The sequence below is a fragment of the Grus americana genome, chromosome 3, assembly GCF_028858705.1.
Source record: "Grus americana isolate bGruAme1 chromosome 3, bGruAme1.mat, whole genome shotgun sequence".
In the NCBI taxonomy this organism is placed as follows: domain Eukaryota; kingdom Metazoa; phylum Chordata; class Aves; order Gruiformes; family Gruidae; genus Grus; species Grus americana.
The window spans coordinates 125,781,873-125,809,323 of NC_072854.1; the positions used below are offsets into that span (position 1 = coordinate 125,781,873).

Here is a 27,451-nt window from a genome sequence, read left to right on the forward strand (position 1 = left end):
ACACTTCCTGAAATGGCATTTCGTATCGTATGATTGTAGGTATATGCATAGGTTGTTGATTAATCATAACTCCTTCTAGTAGATATAAAAGTAAAAATTATGTATCCTTTCTTTTTGAGCTGTATTATTTATGGGTGGTGGTGGGTGTGTTTACATATGCATGCACATCTATGTGCTATTTAGAGTAAAACTAGTTAACTTTTCAATTTAGGCTTTTTTATTGCCGCCTTCTGATATATCTGCAACACGGAAAGTGGTTAAGGTGTATCGAAAGTGGATATTGCAAGAGAAACCTGTGTTCATGGAGGAGCCAGACAAAAGGGAAGATGGTCAGGATGCTGTTGTCAGCTTAGAGGATTCGTCAGTGCAGACGGACAGTAAACATGTATGGTATCACCGTTACTTACTTTATTCTGTTCACCTACAATATACGGCTTAAGTTTTAAACTCACTTTGTAAATGAGTAACAGTTTAAAAACTGTTTGGAAAAATCAAGATTAAGAAATGCTTTTATTTAAGGACTCAAAATTTAAATAACTGTTGAGTGTTCAGTAGCACTTAGGGAGTGCAGGGAAAGTTTGCAGCTATTGTGAAAAACATAATTTGTTGATTATTCCCTGCCTATGCAAATATGACAGCAAAAACTTAATGGAAGAAATACTAATAGGTTCTGCGGTGTTAAAATTTACTCTCTCTGTTGGCCTGGCGTGTGTAGGACTATTTCCTTTTGGTGGTAGTTACTTAAGAATTTGACAGTATGTACTAATTTGTATATACTGGATGAAATATTTGGATTCAGACGCCTTGATCTAGGAAATTAAAGTGTAGATACAGATTCTGTGCATCATCTTTTCAATATCCTGTACTGAACCATCAGTAAAAGTTGACTTTGGCACTATTGACACTCTGAAGCTATTTAAAGGGAAGTTTTGTTGTACTGAGAAAGAGGTTTGAGTTGTAAAAACATAGTGAGAATTACAAGGTTTTGACAGATATTTTTGTAGAGGATTTATAGTTTTGCCAGGTTTAAATTCAAATATTCATACAATCAGTGACTACAAAATGTGATATATTTTAAATAACATAGCTCTTAAAACTTTTACGAACCTTTACATTCCATATACAGTCTGTTTGTTCAGAGATTAAGAAATAATAGATGTGAATTCCTTGCTGAAATGAATGTAGGACATGACAGTTCCTCCTTTTTTGCTTTTTGACATTTCAAATGGTTTTGAATAAATACGGAGATACTCCTTTCTGCTTTGTCACTAACCGAATTGTGTTTTTGAAAGCTTTCCTCTGACCATTCAGGCCATAAGCGCTCATCCAGCTGGGGAAGAACGTACTCCTTTACCAGCGCTGTCAACAGAGGATGTATATTGGAAGAAGAGGACAAAAATGTTAAAGCTGGTGCTCAAGCTGCGTTACAGGTGTGGTGTATAGAAAGGTTACAAGGCTGTAACTTACGTAATCACGTAATTTACACTACAGATTGTAGTCTCTGAGATTAAGGAAAACAACTACCAGCAGTTGATGTTTTTTGTAAGATGTGATTTGCACTTAATTTATAACTTTTCTTGAATTAAATATTAAGCCATGTGACTAAGTCTTAGAGCCGGATATCTATATTTTAAGACAGAAGGTTCTTTTTTCTTTTTTCTACTGTGGGTACTAGGAATTAATCAGAACTGTATATCTGCTTTTGTTGAACCTCATTTATTGGAAATATTGGTGGTTGCTCAAGCACATAATGCCAGGAAATGAGTAGCTGGAGGACAGATACTCTTGCCTAACCAAATAGAGGAGCTACCTACAAAACCTGTACTGTGTAATGCACACCTTTGTTGGGTCTGTAACGGCACCTGACTTTCTGCTGGAATGGTCTAGAAAAATAGTGGTAGGTAAAATGTGAAACTTGCTCTAAGGCAAGTGAAAAGTTTGACTGGAGGAGAAGTATTTTATTGTAAGTCTTGACTTTTTTTACTCCTGGCACCATGTAAACTGACTCTAAATGCCTGTCTTGAAGGTTTTCTTGACAAACTCTGCGAATGTTTTCTTATTGGAACCATGCATTGAAGTCCCTGCGCTTCTGAAGGAGCAAGTTGATGCTTGCAAAGCAGTTCTGAGTATCTTTAGGCGCATGATAATGGAACTATCAATGAACAGAAAGACGTGGTAAGCTTAATAGATTCTGCATCATATTGAGAAAATTATCAACATTGAAACTGTTTTGAAGCTGTATTGGGGTAGACCTTACCTAAGTTACGCTTATGTAACTTACATATTGGTTTGTGAGACTGCAGGTTCTGCTGAGTCTGCATCACTGTACTGTTTGACTTCAAGGTTCTGGCTGGTGCTTCCATTCCAGGCTTCACCTTGTCAAAAATTAGTTTTTACGGTCCACAACCGGCTAATGCTATTTAGCGGATGATCTGTGAAGTCTGAAGTATTGATTACATTATCAATAAGTAAGGCTTACTGAAGAATTAAAAAGGGGTTTTGGTACATGAAATTAACAAGTAAATTAATAGAACACGTGAACAAAAAGTACAATTTTGTTTTGGAACCAGGGAACAGATGTTACAGATACTCCTTAGAATAACAGAAGCTGTGATGCAGAAGCCGAAAGAAAACCAAATGAAGGATACATTTGCTCAAAGCATGTCAGGATTACTTTTCAGGGTGAGTGGTTGGGGTTTTTTGTTTGTTTGTTTTGGTTGGGGTTTTTTGTTTGTTTGTTTTGGTTGGGGTTTTTTGTTTGTTTGTTTTTCATGATGATTACTCATAGCTTTAGTTAAGTACTATTGCACAGTACTATGAAACCTACTTGTAAATGATGAAAAAATTCTCTTTTGCAGTAATACAAGTAACTATTTTGTGAACTGTTCCTAACAGAGAGAGACAGGTTGATTTGATCTGTTGTTACAACCCATGGTAGAACAGACAGGTGCACAATCTCTTTGTGGGATATCTTCAATGAGTATCTCTAAAGTGTAAGCTTGATGTAACTGTTTTCCTAGAAGTTCAGCTGACGAGTCAAAACTGAGTCACATTGAATGAGATGAAAACATTTATACATCATATTGTACTTCACATGTTCAGCTGCAGTACCTATGCCTGAGTGTTGCAGATGTAGTTCAATCACTACAGTCATTCTGTCCGTGTAGGAGACAGTTCTTCATTCTATTATTATTATTATTATACACAGCATATTATTTCAGTTTACCAGAGAACATACAGACCACCCGAAACATATGTTTCAGAATTTTTAGATTTCCTTAGTCAGTGACTTTGACAATTATTTAACCACTGATTTCTGGGAATGTTTTTTAATGCAAAATAGCTATGTGTAATATCTGCACATCACGAATACTCAATGCTAATGTGCAGGTTTATGTGGTGTGCTGAATTAATCTTGACAGAAATATGTGAACTGTCGCATGTTTCTTTTCTCTCAGACCCTCATTGTGGCTTGGATCAGAGCAAACCTGAGCGTTTACATTTCTCGGGAGCTGTGGGATGAGCTGCTCAGTGTTCTGTCCGCCCTGACGGACTGGGAGGAGCTCATCAACGAGTGGGCCAATATCATGGACTCTCTAACAGCAGTGCTAGCAAGAACCGTGTATGGAGTGGAGATGACAAACTTACCCTTGGATAAGCTCAGTGAACAGAAAGAGAAAAAGCAGAGAGGAAAAGGTTAGTCTCTGTGCTTCAGGGCTTTTTGTATCAAACAAGTTAAATATTTAAGTTTAAACTTGAAAATTAATTTAATCTAACATTAAATACTACTTAATCTAGTCTAAGAACCTGTTTAAACAAATGTGCTTTGGATTTATGTGTTCTCATCCTGCAGCATGGGAGGAAAGGTAATTGGGGTCAATAGAAGATAGCTATTTAGCAGTTTTAAGTACGAGCTTAAAACCAATCTGTTCTGTGTAGCGGAAATGAAATGTGGTTTCCTGTGCTGTAGTCTGGCATAGTCATCAGTGTAAAAATTCTTTTCCATGTATTTTTATTAATTACAATATTTTAGCTACATTTACATGCCACCACACAATTGGTGCACATAGTTGAAGTAGTGATTGTTTTTTATTAATAGTAAAAATTCATCTATGTTGTTTAAAAGACTAATATTTTTCATGTCTGAGTGCTCCATACTTTAGCAAAAATATGTGCCAAAGCATACAATGCTAGGGAATTTTGGTTTCTTTGTCTCTAAGGTGGCATTTTAGAGCCTCAGAAGACAGCTGTAGTGGGAAGATCTTTTTCGTTGAGCTGGAAAAGTCATCCTGAAGTTGTGGAGCCAATGAGATTCAGAAGTGCTACGACCTCTGGAGCCCCAGGAGTTGAGAAAGCAAGAAATATTGTTCGTCAAAGAGCAACAGGTTAGACCATAACTAAGTGCTTGTGTTCCCAAACACTCAGCAACGCTCCAGTTTTAAATCTCTTTGAGTTGCGGCTACTTCCAAAAGTAGTGCAACTGAGTAATTAAATGCCTAAGCAGAGACGTTGCCTACCTGTGTCTGGATGTCTTTACGGCTACCAGTACGAATAAAGAATGAAATTATTTTGGAAAATTCTAAATATATGCTTTTAAATACGTTACATTTAATTGCAAGTTAGTCCTGTGCGCGTTATGTTTTTTTCTAAAGAGATACATTCCTGTTTTTATCAATCCATAAGATAGCATGTAGTAACATCGGTCAGATAATATATATTGCTTCTGTACTTTCATACAGCTAGCTGTTTACTGTGAGCACAAGGTAAACCAGATATGTAATAAACAATGGCATCCTTTCTTATTTGCTTCCTTTGCTTTTTATTAGCACGATGAGGTATGTATAGCATCTCCTTTTCCTTTTTTCTCTCGTGCTTACTTCTGGAAAGAGGAAAACAGGAGAAGGGAGAAGGGGGACAAGGAATGATGGGGGGAAGTCTGATACCCCCGGCATTGAACACATACTTGATTTTTCAAGCATTTCAGCAGCTGGAATTTGATCTCTTTTTAGTTCATGGTAGCAAGTTTCTGGGTTCCAATTCAAATGGCTATGGATTTAAACTCTCTGTAGAAAATCTCCTGCTTTTGAATGGGAGATATTTTGCTGCACAACTTCCTTCCTCATTCATGATAGATTAGTTGTGTTTCTTACCAGGAGAAATTGAAGGTGATTTAGTATGTTTTTGTGGCCACAGGCTTCATAACTAAGCCACAGTCTTCAGCTTAGATCACAAAACATTTTGGCAATGGAGTCAATTCATTCCTTGTGTCTTTTATTTTTAAATTCATTGAATTCCTATTTGTGCTCCTGCGGAGCATTTCTTCCCCAGACTTCTTGCCAGAGCAGTAGGGAGAACCTGGAAGTATTGATCATCAAGGACTTTTCTTGGTTGTGTGTGTTCATATTAAAGGAACTTCCTACCTTTAGTAAGAAAAGCTTATTTGGTGGGGAGCAAGTAGGTTGTCATGAGGATGAACTTCATGTGTAAAAAGCCCTTAGTTTCATTTTGTATCTCGTGGTCATATAAAAAGAGAATTATTCTGGCTTTTGTAGGATTTGTGATCATCAGTGGCTCCCAAATCAGCAGGTGCAAAAAAGTTTTGTATTTGCATGTGCAGCTATAACAAATAATCATTTCAAATATATAAAATGTATATCCCTTTTCTAAGGTAAGGCTGTTTAAAAACACACAAAACTTGCTACGAAGCCTCCAGAGGTGTCATCTATCAGAATGAAACGTAGCAGTCCCTAAGGTGAATACAGAAACCAGGGCTGTTCATAGGAGACCTTTTGTTGAGCAAAGTGGACGTTTTGGGAAAAGTGTCTCCCACTGGGGGCTTTGTTTAAATCCCTAATATTCTCCTTCCCCCTTCTAAAAACAATGAGAAAACCCCTAAGTCAACATACAAATACCAGAGCACCTCCTGGTTCCAGGTAAGGCTTCCTTTTGATCTGCTGCTTGTATCTGGAGTTGTAAGAGGAAGAGCAGAGTATTCTGTGACAGCAGAACATCATTTGCCCACCACTCTACTTGAGGTTTTTTTCGTCGCCTCCTTCTTCCCCTATCTCCTTCTGTCTTTAAGTGTCAGCATTGACATTGCTGTGTACAGGACGAGAAACTGTGGAGTGAATAAGATTTTTTTTTTTTTCCCCTAATAAATTTCTGTTAGAAACTTCTCTAATACAGCATAACTTTTAGTAATACAATTGATAATGAATTGCTGCTTTTCTCTAAAGGAGACTTTAAGCTTTTGGCAATTGGATATTCACGCATAAAATACCAAGTTTTTAATTATGTTAGACAGCCTCTAGAGTGTTAGACACCTTGGAAAGTGTTTTTTTGGTGGCCTTTCTTTGGATTGTTTTCAGCAGAGATGAACAAATGTAAGAGGTAGCTGCTTTTGGGGGGGAGCATTGCTAGTAGAGGGGAATTTGAATAAGTTTTCCATTCTTTGTTTTTGAGCTGTATGTACTGCTACAGATTCTTCAATGAAGAGAAGAAAGGGTAAGTCGAATTAGCCCAGAGATAGACTATTTCATTTTGTCAGTGTATTATTCCTACACTGTGGAACTGCTGTGATTCAGAAATCACTGACTATTGTGCTTTCAATGTTGGACATAGTTGCACGTTATTAATTTACAGCTTATAGGAAATACTTCTGGGCTTAATGTTGTAAAACTTTTTTTTTCTTTTCAGAAGTGTTGTGTTTCATTGTATCATGACATTCAGAACCCCAAATATTTCATTATTTTTTCTGACATAATTATTGCTTTATTTTTTCCTGGAAGCTAAGCGAAGCCAGTCTATCAGCAACTGTGTTCATCTTTATGAGGCTTTGCCAGCCACTAAAAGTGTACCTCTTCTGCTTCACACTGTGAGCTCTCTCTTACCTGGTATCTCTTACACTTCTTGCTCTCACAGACTGTCAGGTACTGTACTTTAAAGTCATCTTTTATGTGAATGTTCTTTATATTTTTAAACTGCTGTCTGTCTATTCCCTTTCTGTCCGGTTGATTATTCTGTAGTAGTGTGCAATGAGATGGTTTGCACTGATTCGGTTTCCCGTGCCTCGGATCTGTTCACAGCGTGGTGTAAAGTAATACTGGTAGCCATTCACAGACAAGCAAGTCTAATGGGACCATATCTTGTCCCTTTTCAAAGTTACAAAGGGTGGCAAAAAGTGGCTACTTCTAATGCTTTTTTGTTATTCTATCACTGGGTTCATTGTGAAAAGAAGTAACCTTTTCAGGGAGAAGGAGGGGAGCAATATCTTTTCAAGGAACTACTGTGGAAACTAATTGAATGCTTGGAAGTATGAGCTGGTGGAAGGAAAATATGCAGTCAAGGAAATGCAGCTGGTCAAGCTACTTGATTTAAAAGAAAAATCTCGTTCAATCGCTCAGTTACAAATCGGTGTTTAAAAATGTGGATTTTTTTCTTCTAAAGAATTCTTCCTGTAATTATTGATTCCAGAAGCAAATCTAAAAGATTTGTCTGTGCCTCCTAGTTCTCAGTGTTTGATTTCTCCCAAAATGTTTGTAGTATTCCAAGCAATGCAGTTTTTGTTCATTTTTATATTAAAGATTACCATGAATTACAATTAGACTTACATTCCCTAGTAACTAAAGTACAATTTATTTTAATTCCTTAATAAAGAAATCCTTTTATTCATGTTTACACTTTCAATTTCCTGATTTGTTAAAGGTTTCCAGGCGGTTGTTAGAGTTTTAATATAGTGCAGACCACATATACTAAGGATTAGGAGTGCAAAAGCTAAAGGCAGCAATCCAAATTTGGGCATCTTAGTGGTTACTTAGACTGAAGTGGGTGTATTTTTGCTCAAAAGTGTAGTCAGCTTTTTCCTGCTTTTGGTACAGTCTTGTCCTGTGGAACTTGCTGTTGTGATAAATAAAGCTCGAGCAAATGCCAAGCACACAACTGCTGAACGGAATTCTGTGCTGGTACCCAGAGATAGGCGTGGGAAACAGATGTAACGGCCTGAGAAGACAAAGCTGGTGTCTGTCACCTGGCCAAGACGGGGTGGTGGGACCAGCGAGGGTGCTCTGTCTGTTAGCCGACTTTCTTTTATTTCTGTTTCCAGCTAGTCAGTCTCTGAAAATAGGACTTTGTCACCTTCCCCATCGCCCTTCTGACTCTTGAGCCCTGGCCAGCGTGTTAGGTGCTGCAGCAGGAAGGGAAGAGTTTTGCATGCGGTGCATTATGGCTCCTTAGGGGTTCCTGTTCTGTGAAATACCTTCAGTGTTTTTTCGTCTCGTGCTGCTTACAGTTATCTTCGGTCTTAACACTGAAATTGTTCTAGCTCGTGAATACGGTCATTGAGCTGAAAGTCAAACTTTTATTTCTTTATTATTCACTATTGTAATACTTTATGACTTTCCGTAAGACTTAAAGTAAACAGTGGCACTTTGAGGTCATTATATACCAGAACAGTTAGGTTTTGTACGTGTGCATTTGAGATAGTTTTCTGAAATACATACAATGTTTATTGTACCGTAAGTATTATTTAAACTCCCTTGGTAGTGTAGATTGAGTGAACTAAGCATACTGTCCTCCTCCTGCAGGCTGCTGCTCCAGCCTGTGCGTACTGGTCTGTAACCTCGGGTCCCGAGGGGCTGTACCTCTTGCTCATTTCTAAATCGGTGCAGCCTGAATGTCAGTGCCTACGGAGCAGACAGAAAGCAGGGAAAGGAGACAAGAGGAGGAGAACAGAAAGGTGGCAGAAAGGTTACTTTTATTTAATGTGCATATATGTAAAACTATGCTGAGAGAAATCTAGCAGACAATAATTCAGCTCATGTTCTTCATTGAAAAAAAGAATTCAAGGGCTCTCATAAGAGTTGCTACAGCAGCGTTTTCCATAATTTGTTAAAAAGAAAATAGCATTGGCTGTGCAGGTTGAACACCTGGAACACTGCTGGTGGTTCTCTGGAGGTGTGTGGGCCACCTCTTGGACTGTGTTCTGGGGAAAGAGTTGGCAATTAGCTTCAGGATGATGGCAGTGTCATGGCCACAACTAAAAGCACCGCTACTGAGTGGGAACATACTTGATCCCGAGTGTTACTGTCTCTTTTTTCCACCCTAATGCTAAGAGAAATGCTTTTCTAAAAGCATCGTGTTGCTAGCTAATCTCAAGAGTTCCTGTTGGTCCTTCCCCAGTATGTCAATTTACTTTCTCACTTGAATTTTCATGCCTCTCCTCTCTTTTTATTTCCTATTTTCAGTTACAGCAGAAAAGCTGCATGACTCAGTCTGTCCTCACAAACTAAGCCCGAACCATATGTAGCTCAGATCTTTTTTTACTCTGTTTGAATTATTGCCTTTTTTTATTCTCCCCTTCCCCTCTTTATGGGGGAGAAGTCAGTAAGCACAGCCATCTTTTCTGCACTTGGGATTTATAATAGTTTTGCCGCCTCTCCTCTATTCTTGCTGTTCCAGAATGATCAGGGTCTAGTTTGGGTCTCTAGCACTGAAAAACACAGCTTTGGTCACATGACGTCCTCCCACCCATCCTTGTGCGCCCTGAACCCTAAAAGTAATTTCTGTCTTTTTTCTAGACTTTTTACTGCTTACACTGCTCATACATCTCTTTACAGTTTTCCTAAGGATATTTTAAAAAACTTAAATTATAACTTCTGTAACTAGGAGTTGCATTCTAGCTTTGTAACTTGGGAATTTTAAATATTTGAATGGGTCGCTTTTTCATATAGCTTTCTTAGTTAAGTGTATATAATTCTGAGGTTGTGCAAATATTTTGTGTGTTAATTAAATCAACAGAAGTTGAAGAATCTCAACAGCTGGAAAATGCAACAGGAACAGAAGCCACAGGCCTATTTGCAGACCAAGAGCAGCAGCTAACTCGAAGTAGCAGCACTTCAGATATTACAGATCAGTTTCCATCTGATTTTTTTCAAGGTAATTTTGATAAAATATAGCGATACTGTACTTCTGAAGAAAAAATGTTGAGACTTGTTCAGCCTTGTAAATGTTACTTTGGTTTCCAGCTCGGTTCTAAAATGCTTTTAATCTTGCTTTCTTAGTAAATATACTGTTGGTATCTTGTTGAAAGAACTGTTTTTAAGAAGTTACAGACCACACACGCAAGACAGGACCTTTTATAATGCAAGGCGGTTAAAAATGAAACCTTTGAATGTGTGCATTTTGTGTGTAACTCTTAAACTTTATCTGGCTTGCATTTAAATTTTGTGTATTCAAGCTAGCAGTTCTACTTCTGTTCCTGTCATGTATGTATGTTATACTTATGAAGGATTTTTCAAAACATCACGTATTCCATTTTAACATTGTATTACTTAACTATCCATATAAGAAGTACACATGTAAACGTAACTGAGATTTTCATATAATTTGCTATGTGCTTTGGTCTCATAAATGTCTATATTTCTTGTTTACTTTCTAAAATTTCTAGGGAAAAAGGCTGGGAGTTCTCATAATCTAACTTCTTCAGACTCCAAATCAGTTCAGGAAAATAAGGGCTATACAAAGAAGGAATACGAAGCTGAGCAAGTAAGGCAAAATAGAAAGCGATTATTGATAAGATTGTAACAATGCTTTATTTCTAAGCAGATGCCTTTTAGCATTTAGAGACTCTACCAGCTGAAAGGGTGAAAAATCATTCATGGCATTTCTAATATGGACTCTGGAATCGAGCTGTAGCTGTCCGCTGTGCTGTTTGGTGTGATCGTTCTGTCTCCTGATCATGTCGGTTGCTTACGCAGTTTTATCTAGTTGCCTATATTCTAGTCTTATACAAGACTTTTGTGCTTTTTTATATTAACTATAAACAAGTTCATAACTTTTAAAATATAAATAATTCATGGCTATTATAGAGCTACAGTGCACTGGAATAAATGTTTGGTGGTTTAAAGTGCTGGGGAAAATGCTTTCCTTCAGCACAATTTGTATCACCAGCTACGTATTGCAGATGTTTGTATAAGTTAACATTAGGAAAGGCAAGCCTCGTAATTTTTTATTCCTACCGTTTATTCAAAAGTTGCATTAATAAATGACTGAGGCTGACCATCTTTGTGGAAGTATAATGTAATACAGCATGAAGGACTTCAAGCTGAATCTCATCTTCGGACCTTGGCTCTCCCATACGTTTAGACTTAAAGTACCATTAACGCTTAGCTCTAGAATGGAGAGATGAGACGTTTTCTGCAGAGTGTTCATTAATTGCTTCAGGAATAACAAAGTGTCTCAAAAGGGAGGGAAAACCTAGTCTGCTTTGCTTGGTGGAGGGGAGAGGGAGAGAAGTAAACTCAGTCATTGGGAGAATTAAAAGTTAACCTGGCTCCCCATTCTGTTTTAGTGGCATGTGTTATAAAATATTCACAAGCATATGCTGCCGGACCGCTGCCAGTGTTGCACTTTCACCCCTTCAGCAAGTGGAAGCTGGGGTCTGACCATCTATTCACTGCATAACTTGCTAATGTACCATGAGAACCAGTTCGACTTCATATCACAGCCCACTGAAATATTGTCAGCACTGGTCACCAAGGGTCAGACTGGCCAGGGAAGAGAGACCTCTCTGCAGTCTGTCAGGCAGCACAAGCAAACATGGAATGATTGTCAACTCTCTCCAGTTCAAAAAAGTAGCTGCAATGTTAGATAGTGTAATAAGAATTTCTACAAGCCAGTTTCTACAAGCTCTTTGGTAGCAATAATTTGCTTTCTCAGATATATACAGAAAGAATGAATGGATTAATGTCTGGCCAGTGGATCAGAAATTGCTTCAAGAAATTTATTTAAAAATAGTAATACTAGTAACTGTAAATATCAAAATGGAATTTCAGAAATGTTAACTGAATTAAGGAATTTTAGAGATTCATGGAATCATAGAATGGTTTGGGTTGAAAAGGACCTCAAAGATCATCTAGTTCCACCCCCTGCCACGGGCAGGGACACCCTCCACTAGACCAGGTTGCCCAAAGCCCCATCCAACCTGGCCTTGAACGCTTCCAGCAATTAAATCTAGTGTGCTCCTAGGTGTAAGGCCTGGGGGCTTTTTGTTGCATATTTGCAATGGAAAACATGATACTCTATTTTTCTGGCAGAAATTAAGTTTTGCTATTATAGACGACATGGAGTTGCAAGAAATGTGAAATTGAGGGTGATCTGCCAGATGTAAAGGAAAACAATTATGCTTGGGGACAGCAGTATCAGCTAGAAGCAGAAAATTGTCTGAAGGGTTTTCAGCAAGTAGGCTATAAATCCATTTGGCGAAGGAGGTAAACAAAAGATCAGGTGTCTTTGCACAGCTGCTTTTGCAACAGAATAATGCCCCGACATAAGAGATGACTACTGATTTCTTCCTGGAAGACTTTTTGATACTTTTAAAAGTATTGAATGATTTCAGATTTGTGGAAAAGCGTTAAGTAAAAAGTCCTGCTTGTTGGTGTGAAACCTGAGTGTAAGTAAGGGAGGCTAAAGACTGAAACTGAAAGCATGATGAGTTCCTTAAGACATTTAAAGATATTTGGGCAGTCTAAATATTCATGAAAATATCTTGACTGAGTTGTAATTAATTTCTAATAACTGTGCGTGTATCTGAAATTTGCTAAAATATGATGTAGTTCTCAAAACTGTAATAAGCTGAGATTATTTTTTTTCTCTGAAGATACTAGTACGAAGAAGCAGTAGTACAGCTGAATTAGATTTGAAAGCAGACTTGCAGCAGTCACATGGAAATTACAGAGAGAGAGAAAAAAGTGAGTTCCAAGACATACAGTATTTTTTCTTAAGTGTAGCAATCGAAATCAGTGTCGTAATGTTGTCTCATGATGGATATATTAGGCGCTTTTCTCATCATGCTTTGCTAATGTAGCCTTTAAAACCAGGGTTTGTGATCTTTATTAATCCCCTTCTCGCTGTAGGTGAAAGCGTTAGCAGCGACACATCCATTGGCTATAATAATGAAGTTGAGATCGCGCTCGTCCCCTGGCAAGCTTCTGAAGACGACCATGAAGTTAATGTGCCAGCAGATGTTTGTGTGGATCCTGAGACACCTCGCTGGCTTCAGCTTAGTCCTTCAGATACTGCAAATTTAACAGGTACTGTAGTCCAGAAAACGTATTTACTATTTTAGATGTTTATCTCCAAAAAGGAGTTTGTATGGTTCCGTTTGCTTATAAAAAATATGTTTCATTTGGTATACGTCACCAAGTTCCCTTCATAATGTTCATTCAAAAATGAGATTTGAATACTCAGTGTTTAAGGAATTTGGATAATCAGATTGAAGCTGGCATAGCTGCCAATAAATTGTGATCCCGAAAATAATCACACAGTTGAAAATTGGGTTGCTTACTGCGTCAAATTACTACTAATCAGCAAGCTGATCACTTGCACTCTCTTAGCCTGCCCCGCTGTTCAAGAAAAATAAATTAATTTCTGGTTTACGTTAATAGGTTTATTTCATAGCAGAATGGTCTAAGGAAATTCCTTACTATATATTTTGACTGATAGGAAATAACTGGTTAATTCACGATAGCTTCTCTCATCTTAATCCTATCACCCTCCTTATTTAGACTTCAGAGTACCCAATGCTCATGCTCCAGCAGGATGTGGTAAGTGGCATTCTCAGAAGAGTTAATTTGGAAGTACAAGTCCTTTACCTTTACCTGAGCGTCTTGATGGCCTCCTCCAGACTCGCTCCACCAGCTCCATGTCCTTCTTATGGCTTTTGTTTTGCTAACCTTCTTTGGGTCCTGGGAGGACACAATTCCCTCTGCCTGTCTAGAGGTTTCCGGCAACTTTCCTCTAAACATTGGCTGCGGAGCGCTGCAGGGCGCCATGCTGGACCCGAGGTCTGATTTTGCCTGCAGACAGGCAGCTACGCGGCTTTCTGTGCTCTGAGAAGATAATGTAACAGCTCTTGTCATTAAAATTTGCACTTCAATATGGAATTTTTCTTTTACTGTTTAAGCATATTCTTTCCGTTTTCCTGCTTGCCTTCTCAGTTTGCATACTGCTTTCTCAGGAACTGCTTCTGTATAACACAATAGTGCCCAACATATTCCTCATCACCAGTAGCACATACTTCTTAGTTACTTTGTTCAGATGCATTTCCAGGTCATTTTATGCTGTGCGATCTTAGAAAAAGAAAGGACTCTTAGCAATAGAAATCTTACCTGTAGAAGCCAGTTATTGATCGAATAAATCTCTCAGAGTACATGAATGTTCCATTTAACTGTATTTGCCTCCCTGCTAAAAGACCCCACACCCTTGAATGGGGGCAGTCCGTCTGATCTCAGACTCATCTATAGCTGTGTCGTCTCTCTGTGGAAGGCCCTTTAGCCTACGTTTTCTGCCATTTTTTTTTTTCTTTGAATCATGCGCTAGCTCGAGCAATGAAAAAGAGAGGTGATTTGGTGGGAGAGAATACTTTTGAGATGGAAGATGGTTAGGAGGAGTCATGTTCCTATTTTATTGACCAAATTTATACTGTACCCCGCATTTCTAATTAATGAAAATTGAATTTTTTTTAAATTTACAGACAGTAGTGAATTCCTTGCTGATGACTGCAGTATAATTGCTGGTGGAAGCCTTATTGGCTGGCATCCTGATTCTGCTGCTGTGTTATGGAGGAGGATCTTGGGAATTCTTGGAGATGTGAACAATATACAGTCACCTAGAATCCATGCAAAAGTTTTTGGGTATCTTTATGAGCTGTGGTATAAACTTGCAAAGGTATTGTCTATCATGCTTACGTCTAATGATAATGATTTTTCTTTTCTTGTAAAAATTATTGTTAAATTTGATTTAGTATTAGCATCTGGAACATAAGCATGAGATTTGGAGGATTCTGTCATAAAGATAATCTTTTCTGATTTCTAGTAGGTATCCCCAACAGAGAATGCTCCTGTTCAATGGCGAGAGAATTTAGATTAGTTAATTTAAGTGGGATGAGGAAACAGTAGCAAGGAAAATAGAAGTATGGGACAGAATATCGCCAATGTTGGTATTCGATCTAAAAGCCCCTGGTATGACCTAATCCAGTAATATTTGCTTAGGCTGTGGGGAAGCTCTGTAGAACAAGCTTTCCTGGTAGTTGCGGCTTAAGTGTAGCACAGGATGTAGCACCTTTAAAGTAAATAAAATGAAAAAGTGATAATATGAAATAAAGAGCGTGAATAAAGTAAGCGATCAGTTTTATTAACTTGCTTCTTTTAAAAACATTAGATACGAGACAACCTTGCTATAAGTGTGGACAATCAATCTACTCCCTCTCCTCCAGTCTTAATTCCTCCTCTCAGAATATTTGCGTCATGGTTGTTCAAGGCAAGTTATTTCTAAAATTTTCACATTAGTATTTTCTTCTACATTGGTACTGAATTTGTGTATGTTTAGCTGCGTTATTTTTAATTTTTACAATTGCTGCTGGCTAAGATGAGTACCCTCCAAAACCTATTTGGACTTGAATATATTTTAATAAATACACAGAACAGATTTGCTTTATGGAAAATCTGCTGAAGATACAGTTTTGTGTTATCTGGCTACTAGGAAAAAAAAGAGTAGTAACACAAGGTTTTTGTCTTTTCAGGCGACCACCCTGCCAAATGAATATAAGGAAGGCAAACTTCAGGCATACAGGCTGATCTGCGCTATGATGACTAGGCGTCAAGATGTTCTGCCAAATTCGGATTTCCTGGTTCATTTTTATTTTGTGATGCACCTTGGCCTAACGAGTGAAGACCAGGTACAAGCTTTACTTGATGAAAAAATTAATTTGTTACTGTGTGCTGATGGAAATGTCTGTATTTTCATACTTGAAGATCTGAAGCAGAAAGGAAGCAAGGCTTTGCAACATTTGTTGCATGAAATTATCCTGTGTAGCCTAGTTCGTACCTCTCTCTAGATTAGGTAGTCTTAACTTTCTCATTGCTCTCACAGTTATAAGTTTTTAAACAACAACTACTGATTTGTGACTTATTGTCACAACTGCATCACAGATGCTTGCTGATGTTTCTTTCTCGGTTTCTCGGGGTTAAACCACAACACATATGGTTTTACCTTCTACCACAAGGTAAAATGCTAGACGTGATCTTGGGCGAAGGAGGGGCTGCGAAGAGCTTTATGTTAATTTGAGCAGCATCTGCTCTCAGCACGCCCTTTTGAATGCCCTGTGCCATTACTTGCAAGGACATCCTCCAAAATTAGAATTAATGTTGTCCTCTCCAGACTTCCCCTTCCAGATTAGTCCTTTGGGGGTTTAAAACTGTCATACCAGCTCTTTTTAACTGGTGCAAAGGGGACTGACGGGGAGAACTGAGACTGAAGGTTATCTTATCACTGTAACCCAGAGATGCTGCCAAAACATTCTGGTTTTGTGGATAAATATTGTTTCTAGGTCCCTGTGTCCTGGGCTGGCCTAATTCATGAAGTATTCAGCAGCAGATGAGGAAAAGGCTTAACCTGTCAATATGCAAGAAGGTTATTGGGCCACAGAAACCGCTAAATGCTCATAAAAGCTCTAAGAAATACTCTTTAGAGAAAATAGAGAATATCTAAAACCATTTTCATGTTTTTATAGCTCCAAGAGTGAGTTTTCTTCCTTAATAGTCTAATGAAAGCCATGGCTGGAGCTGTGGATGCCAGCAGAGGGCACACAGACCCCTCCGTAAATCCTGTCTGTTCTGGTCACTCCTGCTGCTTCCCAGAGCTGGTTGTGGTGCCTTTAGTAAGCCAGCAGCAAGAGTCTTCCACAGGTTTGGTTACTGCTGAGGTGAAAGAGAGAGATAATGAATTGTTACTAGACTCCTGCCCTCTGAATCTCAGTTCCCCTCCTGAAAAGTTAGAGCATTTGGAAAATCTTCCTTTTACATAGATAATGGAGGCGGGGGGGGAGGAAAAATGGAAGGGAAAGGGTTTTCTTCTGGAAAAACCTAAGAGTTCTGGCTGCTGCTGAAACTTAGAAAAAAACGTAAGTATCTGCCGTTTATGAAGCTCAAATGGGGAAAAAATAAAAGTGTAGTTGGAACTCCCTTTTTTGCCACTCTCAGTATGTTACCTGAGAGTAATGAATAGATCGGAACTCTTTCATTTCACTAACGCCATTCACATTTCAGACACTTTAACGCTGCTGGGCGTACAGAGTAAATTCATTCTCCTCCAAAAAAAAGACTGTGTGATAATACCTGCTATCATCAGACCTCCTGAATTTTAAAAACCACACAGCATTAAATCCTCTTACAAAGCACACAACTCAACAAACTTTAAAGCCTGGTATAGACCAGGTTTTAAAAAAAAGTTCACTTTTATATTTAAAAAACAAAGACCCTTAAATCTATATAGCAGCCACTGCCAATACAGGGTCATGGGGTGGAAAATACCAGTAATTTTAAGACTTAAGTTATTTTCATCTGCACACTTCCATGAAATGGCCAAATTTTTTTAGGTGTTCAGCTGTCAGCAGTTCCTTTTTTCTAAGCTAAGGGGTGCTCTATTTTTTGAAATCTGACTGCTTCCTGTTCCTACACAGAAACTGGGAGATTTTTAAAATGTGGAGTTGATTGTTGCCAAGCTGTGTTTTACCCTGTTTATTGCATTTTGGTGGTGTTAACAGTTGCACAGATTTTAAGCTTCTCGATGCTGTGCGCGTTGGATCGCGGTCCTTGTGCAGGGTTACAATCCAGAAGTTAAAGATACCGAAGTGAAGGCAGACCCCGCATGGCGCAGCGTTCCAGGGTTTCCCAGATACTCTGCATAGTGATGCTGCCCTTTTGTTCTTCCTTGCCTCGGTGGTTTTGCTTGTGTTGCCTCTTGGTGGCACACTTGACCACAGGATTTTTCTTATGTCCAAGTTTGCTTTCCTTAGCTATGGGACTGGTTGAGGTGTTAACTCGTGGTGCTTTGGAGCTTGGATTCTCATGCAACGTGTTGGTAGGAAGCACGATCCTTAGACCTATTTCTGTATTTCCAGTAGGATTAGCATCCAGGTGCTCGATGAGCATCAAGACTAGTCAGACAATTTGCACGTTGAGGGTAACTACAAATACAGGAATGTGTTATACGAGGCTGAAGTACCTCCTCTGATATGTGCAAATAGTAGCAAAGCATGAGGTATGCATTGCGAAGCGCTTTGCTGTCATAGGGTCTCAGGGCTTCCTGTAAGAAACGGGACGATGTACAATGAATGCAGTGCAGTACCAGTACCGATTTTGTGATTTTTGTGCTTCGCAGTGATGTTTGGTATGCGCTGCTACCTCATAAACCTCTTTAAAAGAGGATGCAATATCATGGGGCACAACGATCACTGGAACATGGATCCTAGTTCTTCATAACGCTGCAGAATCCCCCCTGCCAAAGCGCGGTTTCTAGGATTCAAGTTACTGCAGATCGAAATAAACTTTGGTGCAGATTTTTTTAGCACAGATTGTTTTTATTTGCCAAGCATAACCATAAATTTCTCACTCTTAAGAAAAAAGGCGGGGGGGTTCTCATGAGGTATTTTCCTTCTGTGTATATGACCAGTGAAATTTGAAAATTTATGGGGAAAAGCAATGGAAAGCTAGACCAACTCCAGGAAATCACAGTGGCTATTTAGAAGAGCTTTTTAGGTGGCTACATAACTTAAAAATATTACAGTCAGTATCCTCTTTGACCTGAATGTGACTATCAATATTTTAGTTAGCATCCAAAGTGTTTCTTTTTGAAATATATATCTCTTTCCACTCCTCCCTTAAGGATATGAATATACAAAATTTCTGCTGTATTGTGTAGATTTTGGTGTTGGTAGAAAACCAAAATAATACATTTCTGAATATGGTTAGGAATTAATACAATATTATTCCCAGGAATTGTGACCTAACTTTGCAGAGTTGTCTCAGGGGGTATATAAAAGAGCAATGTAGGGGTGTATTTTATGGAAAGCTCCCGTGGCACTCCGAGTTCAAGATGTAGCAATTAGCAGATGAGAGAGGAGATAGCGAGGTAATGAGCTGCATCTAATTTGTCCGTGTGGAAGTGTCTAACAACAAACATCTCTGCATGAAGAAGTGAACAATTCTCTGCGACGATTGCATCACCTTTTCAGGTGGGAGAAGTGGTTGCACGAACGGCAGCACGCAGTACGTCGCGGTCTGGCGTTGTAATGCCTTCCAGCTTGCGAAGGGGCCTGAGGGCGGGGGCAAGTGACCGTCTGTGGGACGATGAGTCTCCTCCTGTACTGCTCCAGTCAGAGGGCGTTTTTCTGACGCTGTAGTGAGCCCGGATTTTTTCCTATGGTTTTTTATGAATGGAGCTCACCGAGGCTCACCACCTCCCCTCCCTGACCCCCAGTGTAAAGGAAGGAGAATCCAGACGTTCACTACCACGCCGTGGGTTAGTGAAGGTAGTTCACCTACCTTTGCTCCAATTCCTCATCTAGGTTATGGAAAGTCATGAGATATTCTTGGAGCGTGACTTTTAGGAGATGCCAGGGGGTAGCCTGTTGCAGTTCGGGTAGGCACAGCTGCCTTATGCTGCTAGGTGAGACTGGTGGCTGAAAAAAGCCATTCCAGTGATTGCAGCCATGCGTGTCTTTTGATTTGGACAATAAATACAGCTTTCTAAATGAAACCAAAGTCCAACACTGCAATGCACAGATCTTACAAATACCTGAACCAGAAAGGAAATGTATTTTATTATTGCTCCTGGTTGCTTACTGTAGCAGTAATTTTTGCTTCATTAACTTGAAAAGGTACATAAGCACCTCCTTGCTTCATAGCTTCCTTGGTTTCGCTGAAGAACGAAAGTACCAAAACACGATTCCAAAATACTACTAACGCTATTCAGCCCCCTTCTCAGAAAAGCAGCTATTGAGATAATTCTGATTCCTCGGTTCTGGTCCTTTTGGTACTTAAATAACCCTTCTTGATTACTGGCAATTTTCTGCTAAAACTTCTGTGGATTTTTGTGATGCTATCTTATTTCTGTCTAAATTTGTACTCTTGGTTTGAGAAGAGGAATGCAGTGCAAGTTAGGCGCTTATCTGGTAGCTGCACTGTAAAAGAAGAGGCAAGTTTTCAATATTTGTCAAGTTTCAACCCCTCAGCTGCTTAGTGTCATTTCTTTTCAGAAAGTTTCGCCCCACTACTGGGGCTTCAGCACCAGTTAACGTGCTTGGTGTACCCTGGTGACAGCACGTGCCACCCAGGTTTTGCCCAGTAGTCAGAGGTTATCCGAAAAGTGAGCTAACAGGTGAGTTGTGTTCCTGACTTTTGGAGTGAGTTTTAACAAATAAGTTTAAAAAATGTACAATTATACTGGCTTGCCGGAGTACCTTTGGAATAGAGTGCTTTTATATAAAAGAAGATATTAAGGCACGTAATAAAAAGTATAGACTTCAGAAATTCTCCGTGGAAAGGACAACTAATAGACAAGGAAAGGGACTGTGCTAATGGCTTTTTTTAGTTCAGTGATGTTAAGGGCAGAACAATATGGAAGGAAATAAATATGGAAGGAAGAAAAAAAAAAAAAGCCCAAATCCAAATGAGTTGACAGATGTCCTTGGTGATTAAATTTCAGCACATGCAGACTGGACTGCCCACAGAACGCAGCCCAGCTGTAGCCAGAGAAGTTAACAGCTATGTTTTTAGCTCGATCCCTTTTAGCAGTAAAAGGATGACTTAGATGAAATACTCTATCAATAAAGATGGTGATATACTAATGTATGTTATGCTTGTCTATAAGCTTCTTAATTTGTTTAACGTATACTGTTGCTAATTATGGAAAGGAAGCTACACCAGTTATGTAGTAAGCTTATGTAGAAATACTGACTATCACTTTCTGTATGAGAGATGGCTAATTTATAATACAAAGCATTTCTTAGAAGCGTTGCTACCAGAGAAGCCATATTAATTACCTATTTGTATTAACATTTATCTGAAGTTAAAAAAAAGAAAAAGTACTTGTGTGAGCTTTTATATCTTTCGGTTAAGTTGTTATTTAACAGTGAGGCGAGGTGTACAACTTCTAGGCTGCTCAGCCATTAGTGCTGTTCGCTGGGACGTGTATTAGCTAGGTAGAGCCTTGTCTTCTAAAGGCACAATAAATGAGCAGCTTTGCTTTTGTATGCTGCGGAATAAGTACTTCTTGCCCTGATTTCTGCCTGATAATGTTGCACGTGAGGACCCTTGCTTGTACAGCATTTCAGAAACCGTAACACATTCTAGGTTCCTTTCCAGGCTGCCATTTAAAAGGAAGTAATGATAGTATAGTCTGCTAAGGCTTAGATTTCCATATTTTAGTTTCTTGTGACTTTCTTCCGATGGCTACCATGATTTTCACCCTCTCTTAATCTCCCCCATACCTCACTTTCTGTAGAAAATTTGCCTGTGTGCCTCTGTTACGTGCTTTATGAGTGCTTTGAAAAAGTGCTAACAGCACGTTTCCAGGAGAGACAGAAATACAAATGCCGAGGTCTCGCAGGAAATCGTGCATACCCCTCTGCTCACTCATAGTGGCATAAATTGGAAGTGCTGGAGAAAAAAAGCTGCTAGGATTGACTGGAAGAAAGGGAGAACCAGGCAATGCTGATTGTAGGGGCTGTGTGTTCTGGAACAATTTTGGTAGGGGTTTTTTTTTTTGTGTAATATTGTTGCCCTTTCTAAATTGCTTCCATTCCACCCAAATTTCTGTTTTGTAGTCAGTGTTCTGTCTCCTCTGTATTCCCAGCAGGATCTTGCTGGAGTGCCTGCTGCTTGTAAGCTGCTTTGTGGGGATTTTCTGAACTCGGTCCAGAATAGACATAGAGTTTTTGAAATAGAGGTGACATCTCTCTTCCTTCCATTTTGCACCTTTTCTTCCACTGCTCCAGTCATCCTCATAGCTTTGGGATCTCCCCAGCTAACTTTCTTTGCTAACGTGCCCCTGCAATGCCATGCCGCTTCATTGTGCGTCATCCTTAGCTCTCTGCTCGGCTTCCCCCTTTCCCTCTGCTTATTTCAGCTGGGATCTGGATTCAACTCGGTCTTCAGGATCCGTCCTTTTACCTCTGTGTGCAGTTGTGCTTCTCTGCTGCAGACATGTTTTACTTCAGCTTCTTGCTTAGCTGTTATCTTTTAAGCAAGGTTACATGATAAATTCTGAGAGTGACTGTTTTAAGCAAACCTAGGCTTAACGTATTTGCCATTTTCAGGGATGTTCTAATAAAAATGTGCAAACCAATCCCTTCTCCTCTGCATTTATTCATCTTGAAAACTGATACGGCAGGCAGGTGAGAGTGGAAAGCGTTCAGAGTGCTGGTAATTGCCACCTGAGGTGGAGGACCTGCCTTCCTGCTGCGCACCCCGGGGAGCTCCCTTACCTGTCCTCAGCGGTGTGCCCACCGTCCCCTTCCCTAAAACTGCCCTCCCTCTAGCCGGTTAACCCCATGCTCTGCGGGTGCCGCAGCATGGCCACCTCCTCTCCTGCCATCTGAGGCTTCGAAGCCCTCCTGCCACAGGCGCTTGGGAGAAATCCATGTGGCGACACACGGTCGTCTGAACGTTTCGGGCCGCACCGTGGACTGGCGACCGATCTCTGTACCCCTCCCTCTGTAGCAAATGGGCATCCGGACATTTCCCTCTCAGCGTGCATCAACTTGCACTTCAGACTGGAAGAACGTTGTATCCGTAATACCAGTGGCCTCCTAGGTTGTCACAGTATCAAACGTACTCTAAAAGGGGAGAAATGTTAAAAATTCTGTTCCCTTTGTATGTCTGTCTGATCTTGGTTAGCAGGGCAGCTGAGCATCTGTCTGTCAGCACAAGGCCTTTGGGTGAGTTTTTTGTTATTAACGTGACTTTAAAGGAGAGAACTTTGTAATGTAGTTTAGAGGGGAAGGAGCAATTACCAGCTGGTGACTTAGGCAGTAATCTGTCATCTTTAGCACTTGTGAATAACCTTATCCGTGCTTTACAAATGTAGTCTTAGTCTGCTTTTCAGTATCGCTCCCTGTTGCAAGACACTTCAGCAAACACAACTTTTTTGGAGGTTAGATTTAAGTGACAGATTGACATGGATTTTTCTGACAAGCTAATCCTGTGCTTTCCGAGGGTGTCAAAATACTTCATAAATTTTTATTGGAACTTAATTTTTGATAAGTTAACTCTTACCTAAAATGTAATGATAGCTAGGAGAACTTGAGATAAGTAAATGGAAGTGCTTGTTCCTTTAAAATAAAAAAGGAGAATGAAGGATTTACCACTTAAGTCTTGTGTAAATTAATAATCTTTCCCGTGCCGTAAATTTCAGCCCCTAATGAGGTGTCTCTCAGTGAAGAACAGAGTGAACTTTAAGTGAAAAATCCATGTTGTTCCTGTTGAGGGACAATTGGAAACGTGATGAAGGCAGATGGCAGGCTATTTGGTTACACCTGTAATCTGCAAAAGCTTGAGAAAAATTAGGTGAAGAATATTTTTGTAATTGACCTTTCGGTGAACTTGCATAAGTTTTTTTTTCACTTACTCAGTGGATGTTTATGACCTTATTATTTGGATTACTAGATTAACCTCTACTGAAATACTATGCCATTTATAGGGTTAATGCATTTGAGAAGGACATGCATTTGATTGCCCCCTTCTTTCCCCTCCTCCCCATTTTTAACACTACAGAGCATCATTTTGAATCAAAATAGTCCATAATGGTCCTTTTTTTCACTTTTCTTTAACACCACGAACACTAAATTATAGCTGTGCAATTATGTAAACAATGGAAATGCTTCCAGAATGAATACTTCCTTTTAAATTTTCATTTTGTGTAATTGCTGAAAGGTTTGGAGCCATAATAAACCAAAATTATTTTACACATTTATCGTTCTAAAGGTCAATTATGAAAGAAGTAAAGAAACAACACTGCACAGAATGAGTAAACCAATTTCTATTGCCATCACCATATGTTTTTCTTATTGCTTGTGTTTTTCCAGTTACTGTGTACATAGCATTCAATTAAAGTGATTCATTTACTAGGCTGTAAGCTGCTGAACAGAGTTTACATTTATAGAACAGCGCTTTGAAGGGAAGGAAACAACTTGCCTCTGTTTGAATTACCTGATTTTTGCAATATCACTGATAGGACATATGTTCTCACTTGGTCGCTTTCTCATAAGCCTGAATCTTCTGATAAGCTCGCAATGCTACTGAATTACCGCGTGAAATCACGCTTTTATTGTTAGCTGGGTCGTGCATGAAAGTGTGCTAATGGGGAAGCGGGAGGGAAAGTGTCGGATCTTACCTGTAAGCGCTTTCCTGCCCGTTCCGTTTGGAGTAAGCTCAAGTGGAACAACGGTACTGTAGTCAGGACGTATTCTGCCTCGTATGAATTTAAATGAAGTCGCCCAAACTATTGCGAATTTATACTGAAAAACTGAGATAAAAAACGGCGGTGGAAACCAATGGAAAGCTAGGCTGAACCCATTTTTATCTGGGCCCTTACACACTTGTACGTTGTTAACTTTTAAGTTAGGTGCGTGTTGTGTCACTGCAGCATACGGCGTGTGCCACGAACTCATCAGTTTAAGGCTACGTAACAAAAAAGAGAAATTGAGGATGGTTCCATTAGCTTTTCAAAATAATTCTTTCAAAGGTTTCTTGCTATGCAAAATACTTTTTCTAGTAGTAGTACCTCTCATAAACAGCAGGTAGGTCCGTGCAACCACATTCTTACAGCTTTTTGGAACGTGTGCTGCCACAGCATTGGCTGAAGTTGTAGGAGCTACGCTGTGCTGCAAACTCACAGGTATTCATTCACATGTGAAGGTGACGGGCTTGCAGTTTCCATTTTATCCTCATTTCCAAAGTGTTCCGTACAATGACTGTCGTTAAGAGTGCATGAAGGCGGGTGGCGTTTGACAGATGGGATTGATGGAGTGAGGACGGGAGTTAACGCAGTTGTTTGTAGCAGGTCTTTGTACTTCCGCCGTTCTGTTACCTTTCAGGCCAGGTTAGCGCGGGCCTTTTATTGCGGCATATGTCAACAGAAGTGTACTCCCATCTGCCGCTCTGTAGTCCGATGCCCAATTATTCAGAGACCAAACACATCCCAGTACCTGGCTCTGTTTGTAATTACAGGTGTGGTGTGTTGTGAGGAGCCCGGTGCATTAATCAGACCCTTAATTATAAAAAGGTGGGTCTTTTGTTCTGCTCCGAGTGTGAGTTTGCCACCCACTTTATGAGCTGCTGCATCCATCTGCTCGCTCTTTTTGAATGTTTGCATTGACTGATATTGACTTTAAAATGTATCAAAGGAAGTGATTAAAACTAGTTTAAACATTAACTCGAGTGGCATTTTAGCTTATTCAGGAAAGCGAAAGCATTATATGCTACTATGTTAAAAACTAATATTATCGATTTAAAATACATAACACAGTTGTTTCATAGGACGTTACTGCTGTAAACACTTGGCGGAACACTAACTGGGTTCTGTCCAGGTGTTCAGCAGTGCTTGGGGAAAATTCTAGTGTAGTTACAGCGTGTCTTCATCCAGAGTAAAATGAGTTTGACTTTTTTAGTTTCTGATGTAGAAATTGAGCGTACGGACGCATTCTGGGACTAAAGTTAAGTTTCAAGCCGCCTTTAACACATCATAAAACCAGTAAAGATGGACATTGAAAATAGTTTTCCTTTGCAACTTTTCTTTGAAATTTTATTGAGAAGAAAAATAATTTTCTGCTCAACATAGAAATAGCTTTATCTAATTCTTCAGCGAATATAATGTTGCAGTTAAGGATTGTATAGATTTTCTGCCTCATTTTAAACTTGCTGAAACCTTGCAGGAAGGAAATAACTCAAATACAGGAACTTTGCTCTGATTTGGAGAGACTCTGAAGAATCGAAATGTGGAAGGATTAAAGTTGAAACGCTTATCTCAAATGCGTTCTGTGTCACAGGGGAGTGATGAGAGTGAAGCTGTGGTTGGTGGTCTGTTCTTACACATAGAGTGCAACCTCATAAAAACAAAAAACCCCTCTGTTCCTTCAAAAGCTCAGCAAAACTTTTTTCCCCAAGGCTTATCTATGTTTGCTATCTTAATTATTGAGAAGAGTGACTTAGAATAAACTAATTAGCGTTGATTTGTCTGTCTTACCATGCTGTGTGTGGTCACTTCTTGCATTTGACATGGCCGTATTTCTCAACTAGTCCGGAATAGCTAAAAAATCCCGTATGTGCTGGAGCAGCCTGCCAGTCCTAAGCCACTGCCTTGAGCTCCTTCAGGGCGAGGGCAGCAGGCATTTGTGTCATCTCACCTTTTTATGCCTGCAGAATTTTGAGTAATGTGATTTTAGAAAATACCTCACGTGGAGTGGTGTAGTGCTTCATCTTAAATTGGTTAACGGTTTGAATGTTTTGAATCCAAGGTCTTATTTAACAAGAGAACAGTTATGCTTAGACATGAAGAGACGTGGGTGTTGTGTTGGGTTTTTTTACAGGAATTGAACAGTACAAATATTACCAAAATACAAAATGCACTTTTCCTACTAAATGCATCTGCAGCGGAAAGTAGTGGTTGTTACGTGACGATCAGTTATATACAAAGCTGCGTGGCTCTGTGAATTATCACCTTGATTAGTGTGGAACTTGTGAATTGCAAAGTTAAATCTTCTCAAACTCTGCCTTTTGGGTTTGGGCTTTTTTTTTTTGCTTTTTTTTTTTTTTTCTTATTTCTTCTCAAACAGGTAACTTCTCTTTCAGGATATCTTAAATACCATCATAAAGCACTGCCCACCTTGGTTTTTCTTCCTGGGCTTACCTGGCTTTACGATGCTGATAGGAGACTTCATTACCGCGGCGGCCCGGGTTCTGAGCACAGACACGCTGGAGGTGAGCATGGCGATGCCCAGCACCCCGTCCCTCGAGAGCGCGCGCTTGCTAACGAGGTTTGGATGTCTCCACTCTAACAGGTGTAGGCTCATTAGTGCAATGCGAAACGGGGCTCTTGGGGCAGATACCATGGCAGCTGATGTGTGAAATTGTGGGATAAGGTGACATACTAGTATTGCAAAGGTGTTTCATCAAAAGGCCAAAGTGTGAGAAATCATATCCTTGCTGATACTGCAGCACGCCGGTGCGCTAAAAGCGGGACTTGGATTTCAGAATCTCATTAGCTTTTGTCAGTGACCAAACATTGAAAATACAGAACTCTTTTGGTAATAGGAATTTCTTACTAAATATCAACACTAATAAAGATGTGACCCAAACGATTAAATTAGTGAAGGATAAGTAAAAAAGCCAGTCGCTGTTGGGATGCCAAAATAAGGGTAAAGGTCTGTCAGGCCTGGTGAACCAGGAAAGCTTTGTTGTACATGAAACACCAGTTCTGGGGAGACCTTTTGTCCGTTTTGGCCAAGCGCTCTTGACATGTGTGCAGCTGAGCGGGTGGCCCCGCACAGGGACACAGCCCTCTCCTCTTTCAGCAGGGCTGGAACGGTGAGCCTAGCCACACTTTTTCCAGCATCCCT

General features: G+C 39.6%; 1 protein-coding gene across 12 annotated transcripts in view; it reads left to right on the forward strand.

Moving 5' to 3' along the window:
• RALGAPA2 (Ral GTPase activating protein catalytic subunit alpha 2) overlaps nucleotides 1-27,451 on the forward strand; it is a 127,231-nt gene that overhangs the window by 31,597 nt on the left and 68,183 nt on the right. For 11 of the 12 annotated variants that reach the window (XR_008576521.1, XM_054821601.1, XM_054821600.1 and 8 more), the window contains 15 exons: nucleotides 212-385; nucleotides 1,293-1,430; nucleotides 2,027-2,175; nucleotides 2,571-2,682; nucleotides 3,459-3,696; nucleotides 4,221-4,385; nucleotides 6,789-6,929; nucleotides 9,796-9,933; nucleotides 10,445-10,542; nucleotides 12,656-12,746; nucleotides 12,912-13,088; nucleotides 14,531-14,724; nucleotides 15,217-15,315; nucleotides 15,578-15,733; nucleotides 26,685-26,813. Coding sequence is in view for 11 of the 12 variants with exons in the window: in XM_054821601.1 (XP_054677576.1) it covers nucleotides 212-385; nucleotides 1,293-1,430; nucleotides 2,027-2,175; nucleotides 2,571-2,682; nucleotides 3,459-3,696; nucleotides 4,221-4,385; nucleotides 6,789-6,929; nucleotides 9,796-9,933; nucleotides 10,445-10,542; nucleotides 12,656-12,746; nucleotides 12,912-13,088; nucleotides 14,531-14,724; nucleotides 15,217-15,315; nucleotides 15,578-15,733; nucleotides 26,685-26,813 (2,199 nt within the window). In the remaining variant the exon portion in view is untranslated. The remainder of the gene's footprint in view (nucleotides 1-211; nucleotides 386-1,292; nucleotides 1,431-2,026; nucleotides 2,176-2,570; nucleotides 2,683-3,458; nucleotides 3,697-4,220; nucleotides 4,386-6,788; nucleotides 6,930-9,795; nucleotides 9,934-10,444; nucleotides 10,543-12,655; nucleotides 12,747-12,911; nucleotides 13,089-14,530; nucleotides 14,725-15,216; nucleotides 15,316-15,577; nucleotides 15,734-26,684; nucleotides 26,814-27,451) is intronic. The other variant, XM_054821602.1, reaches the window with a different exon arrangement.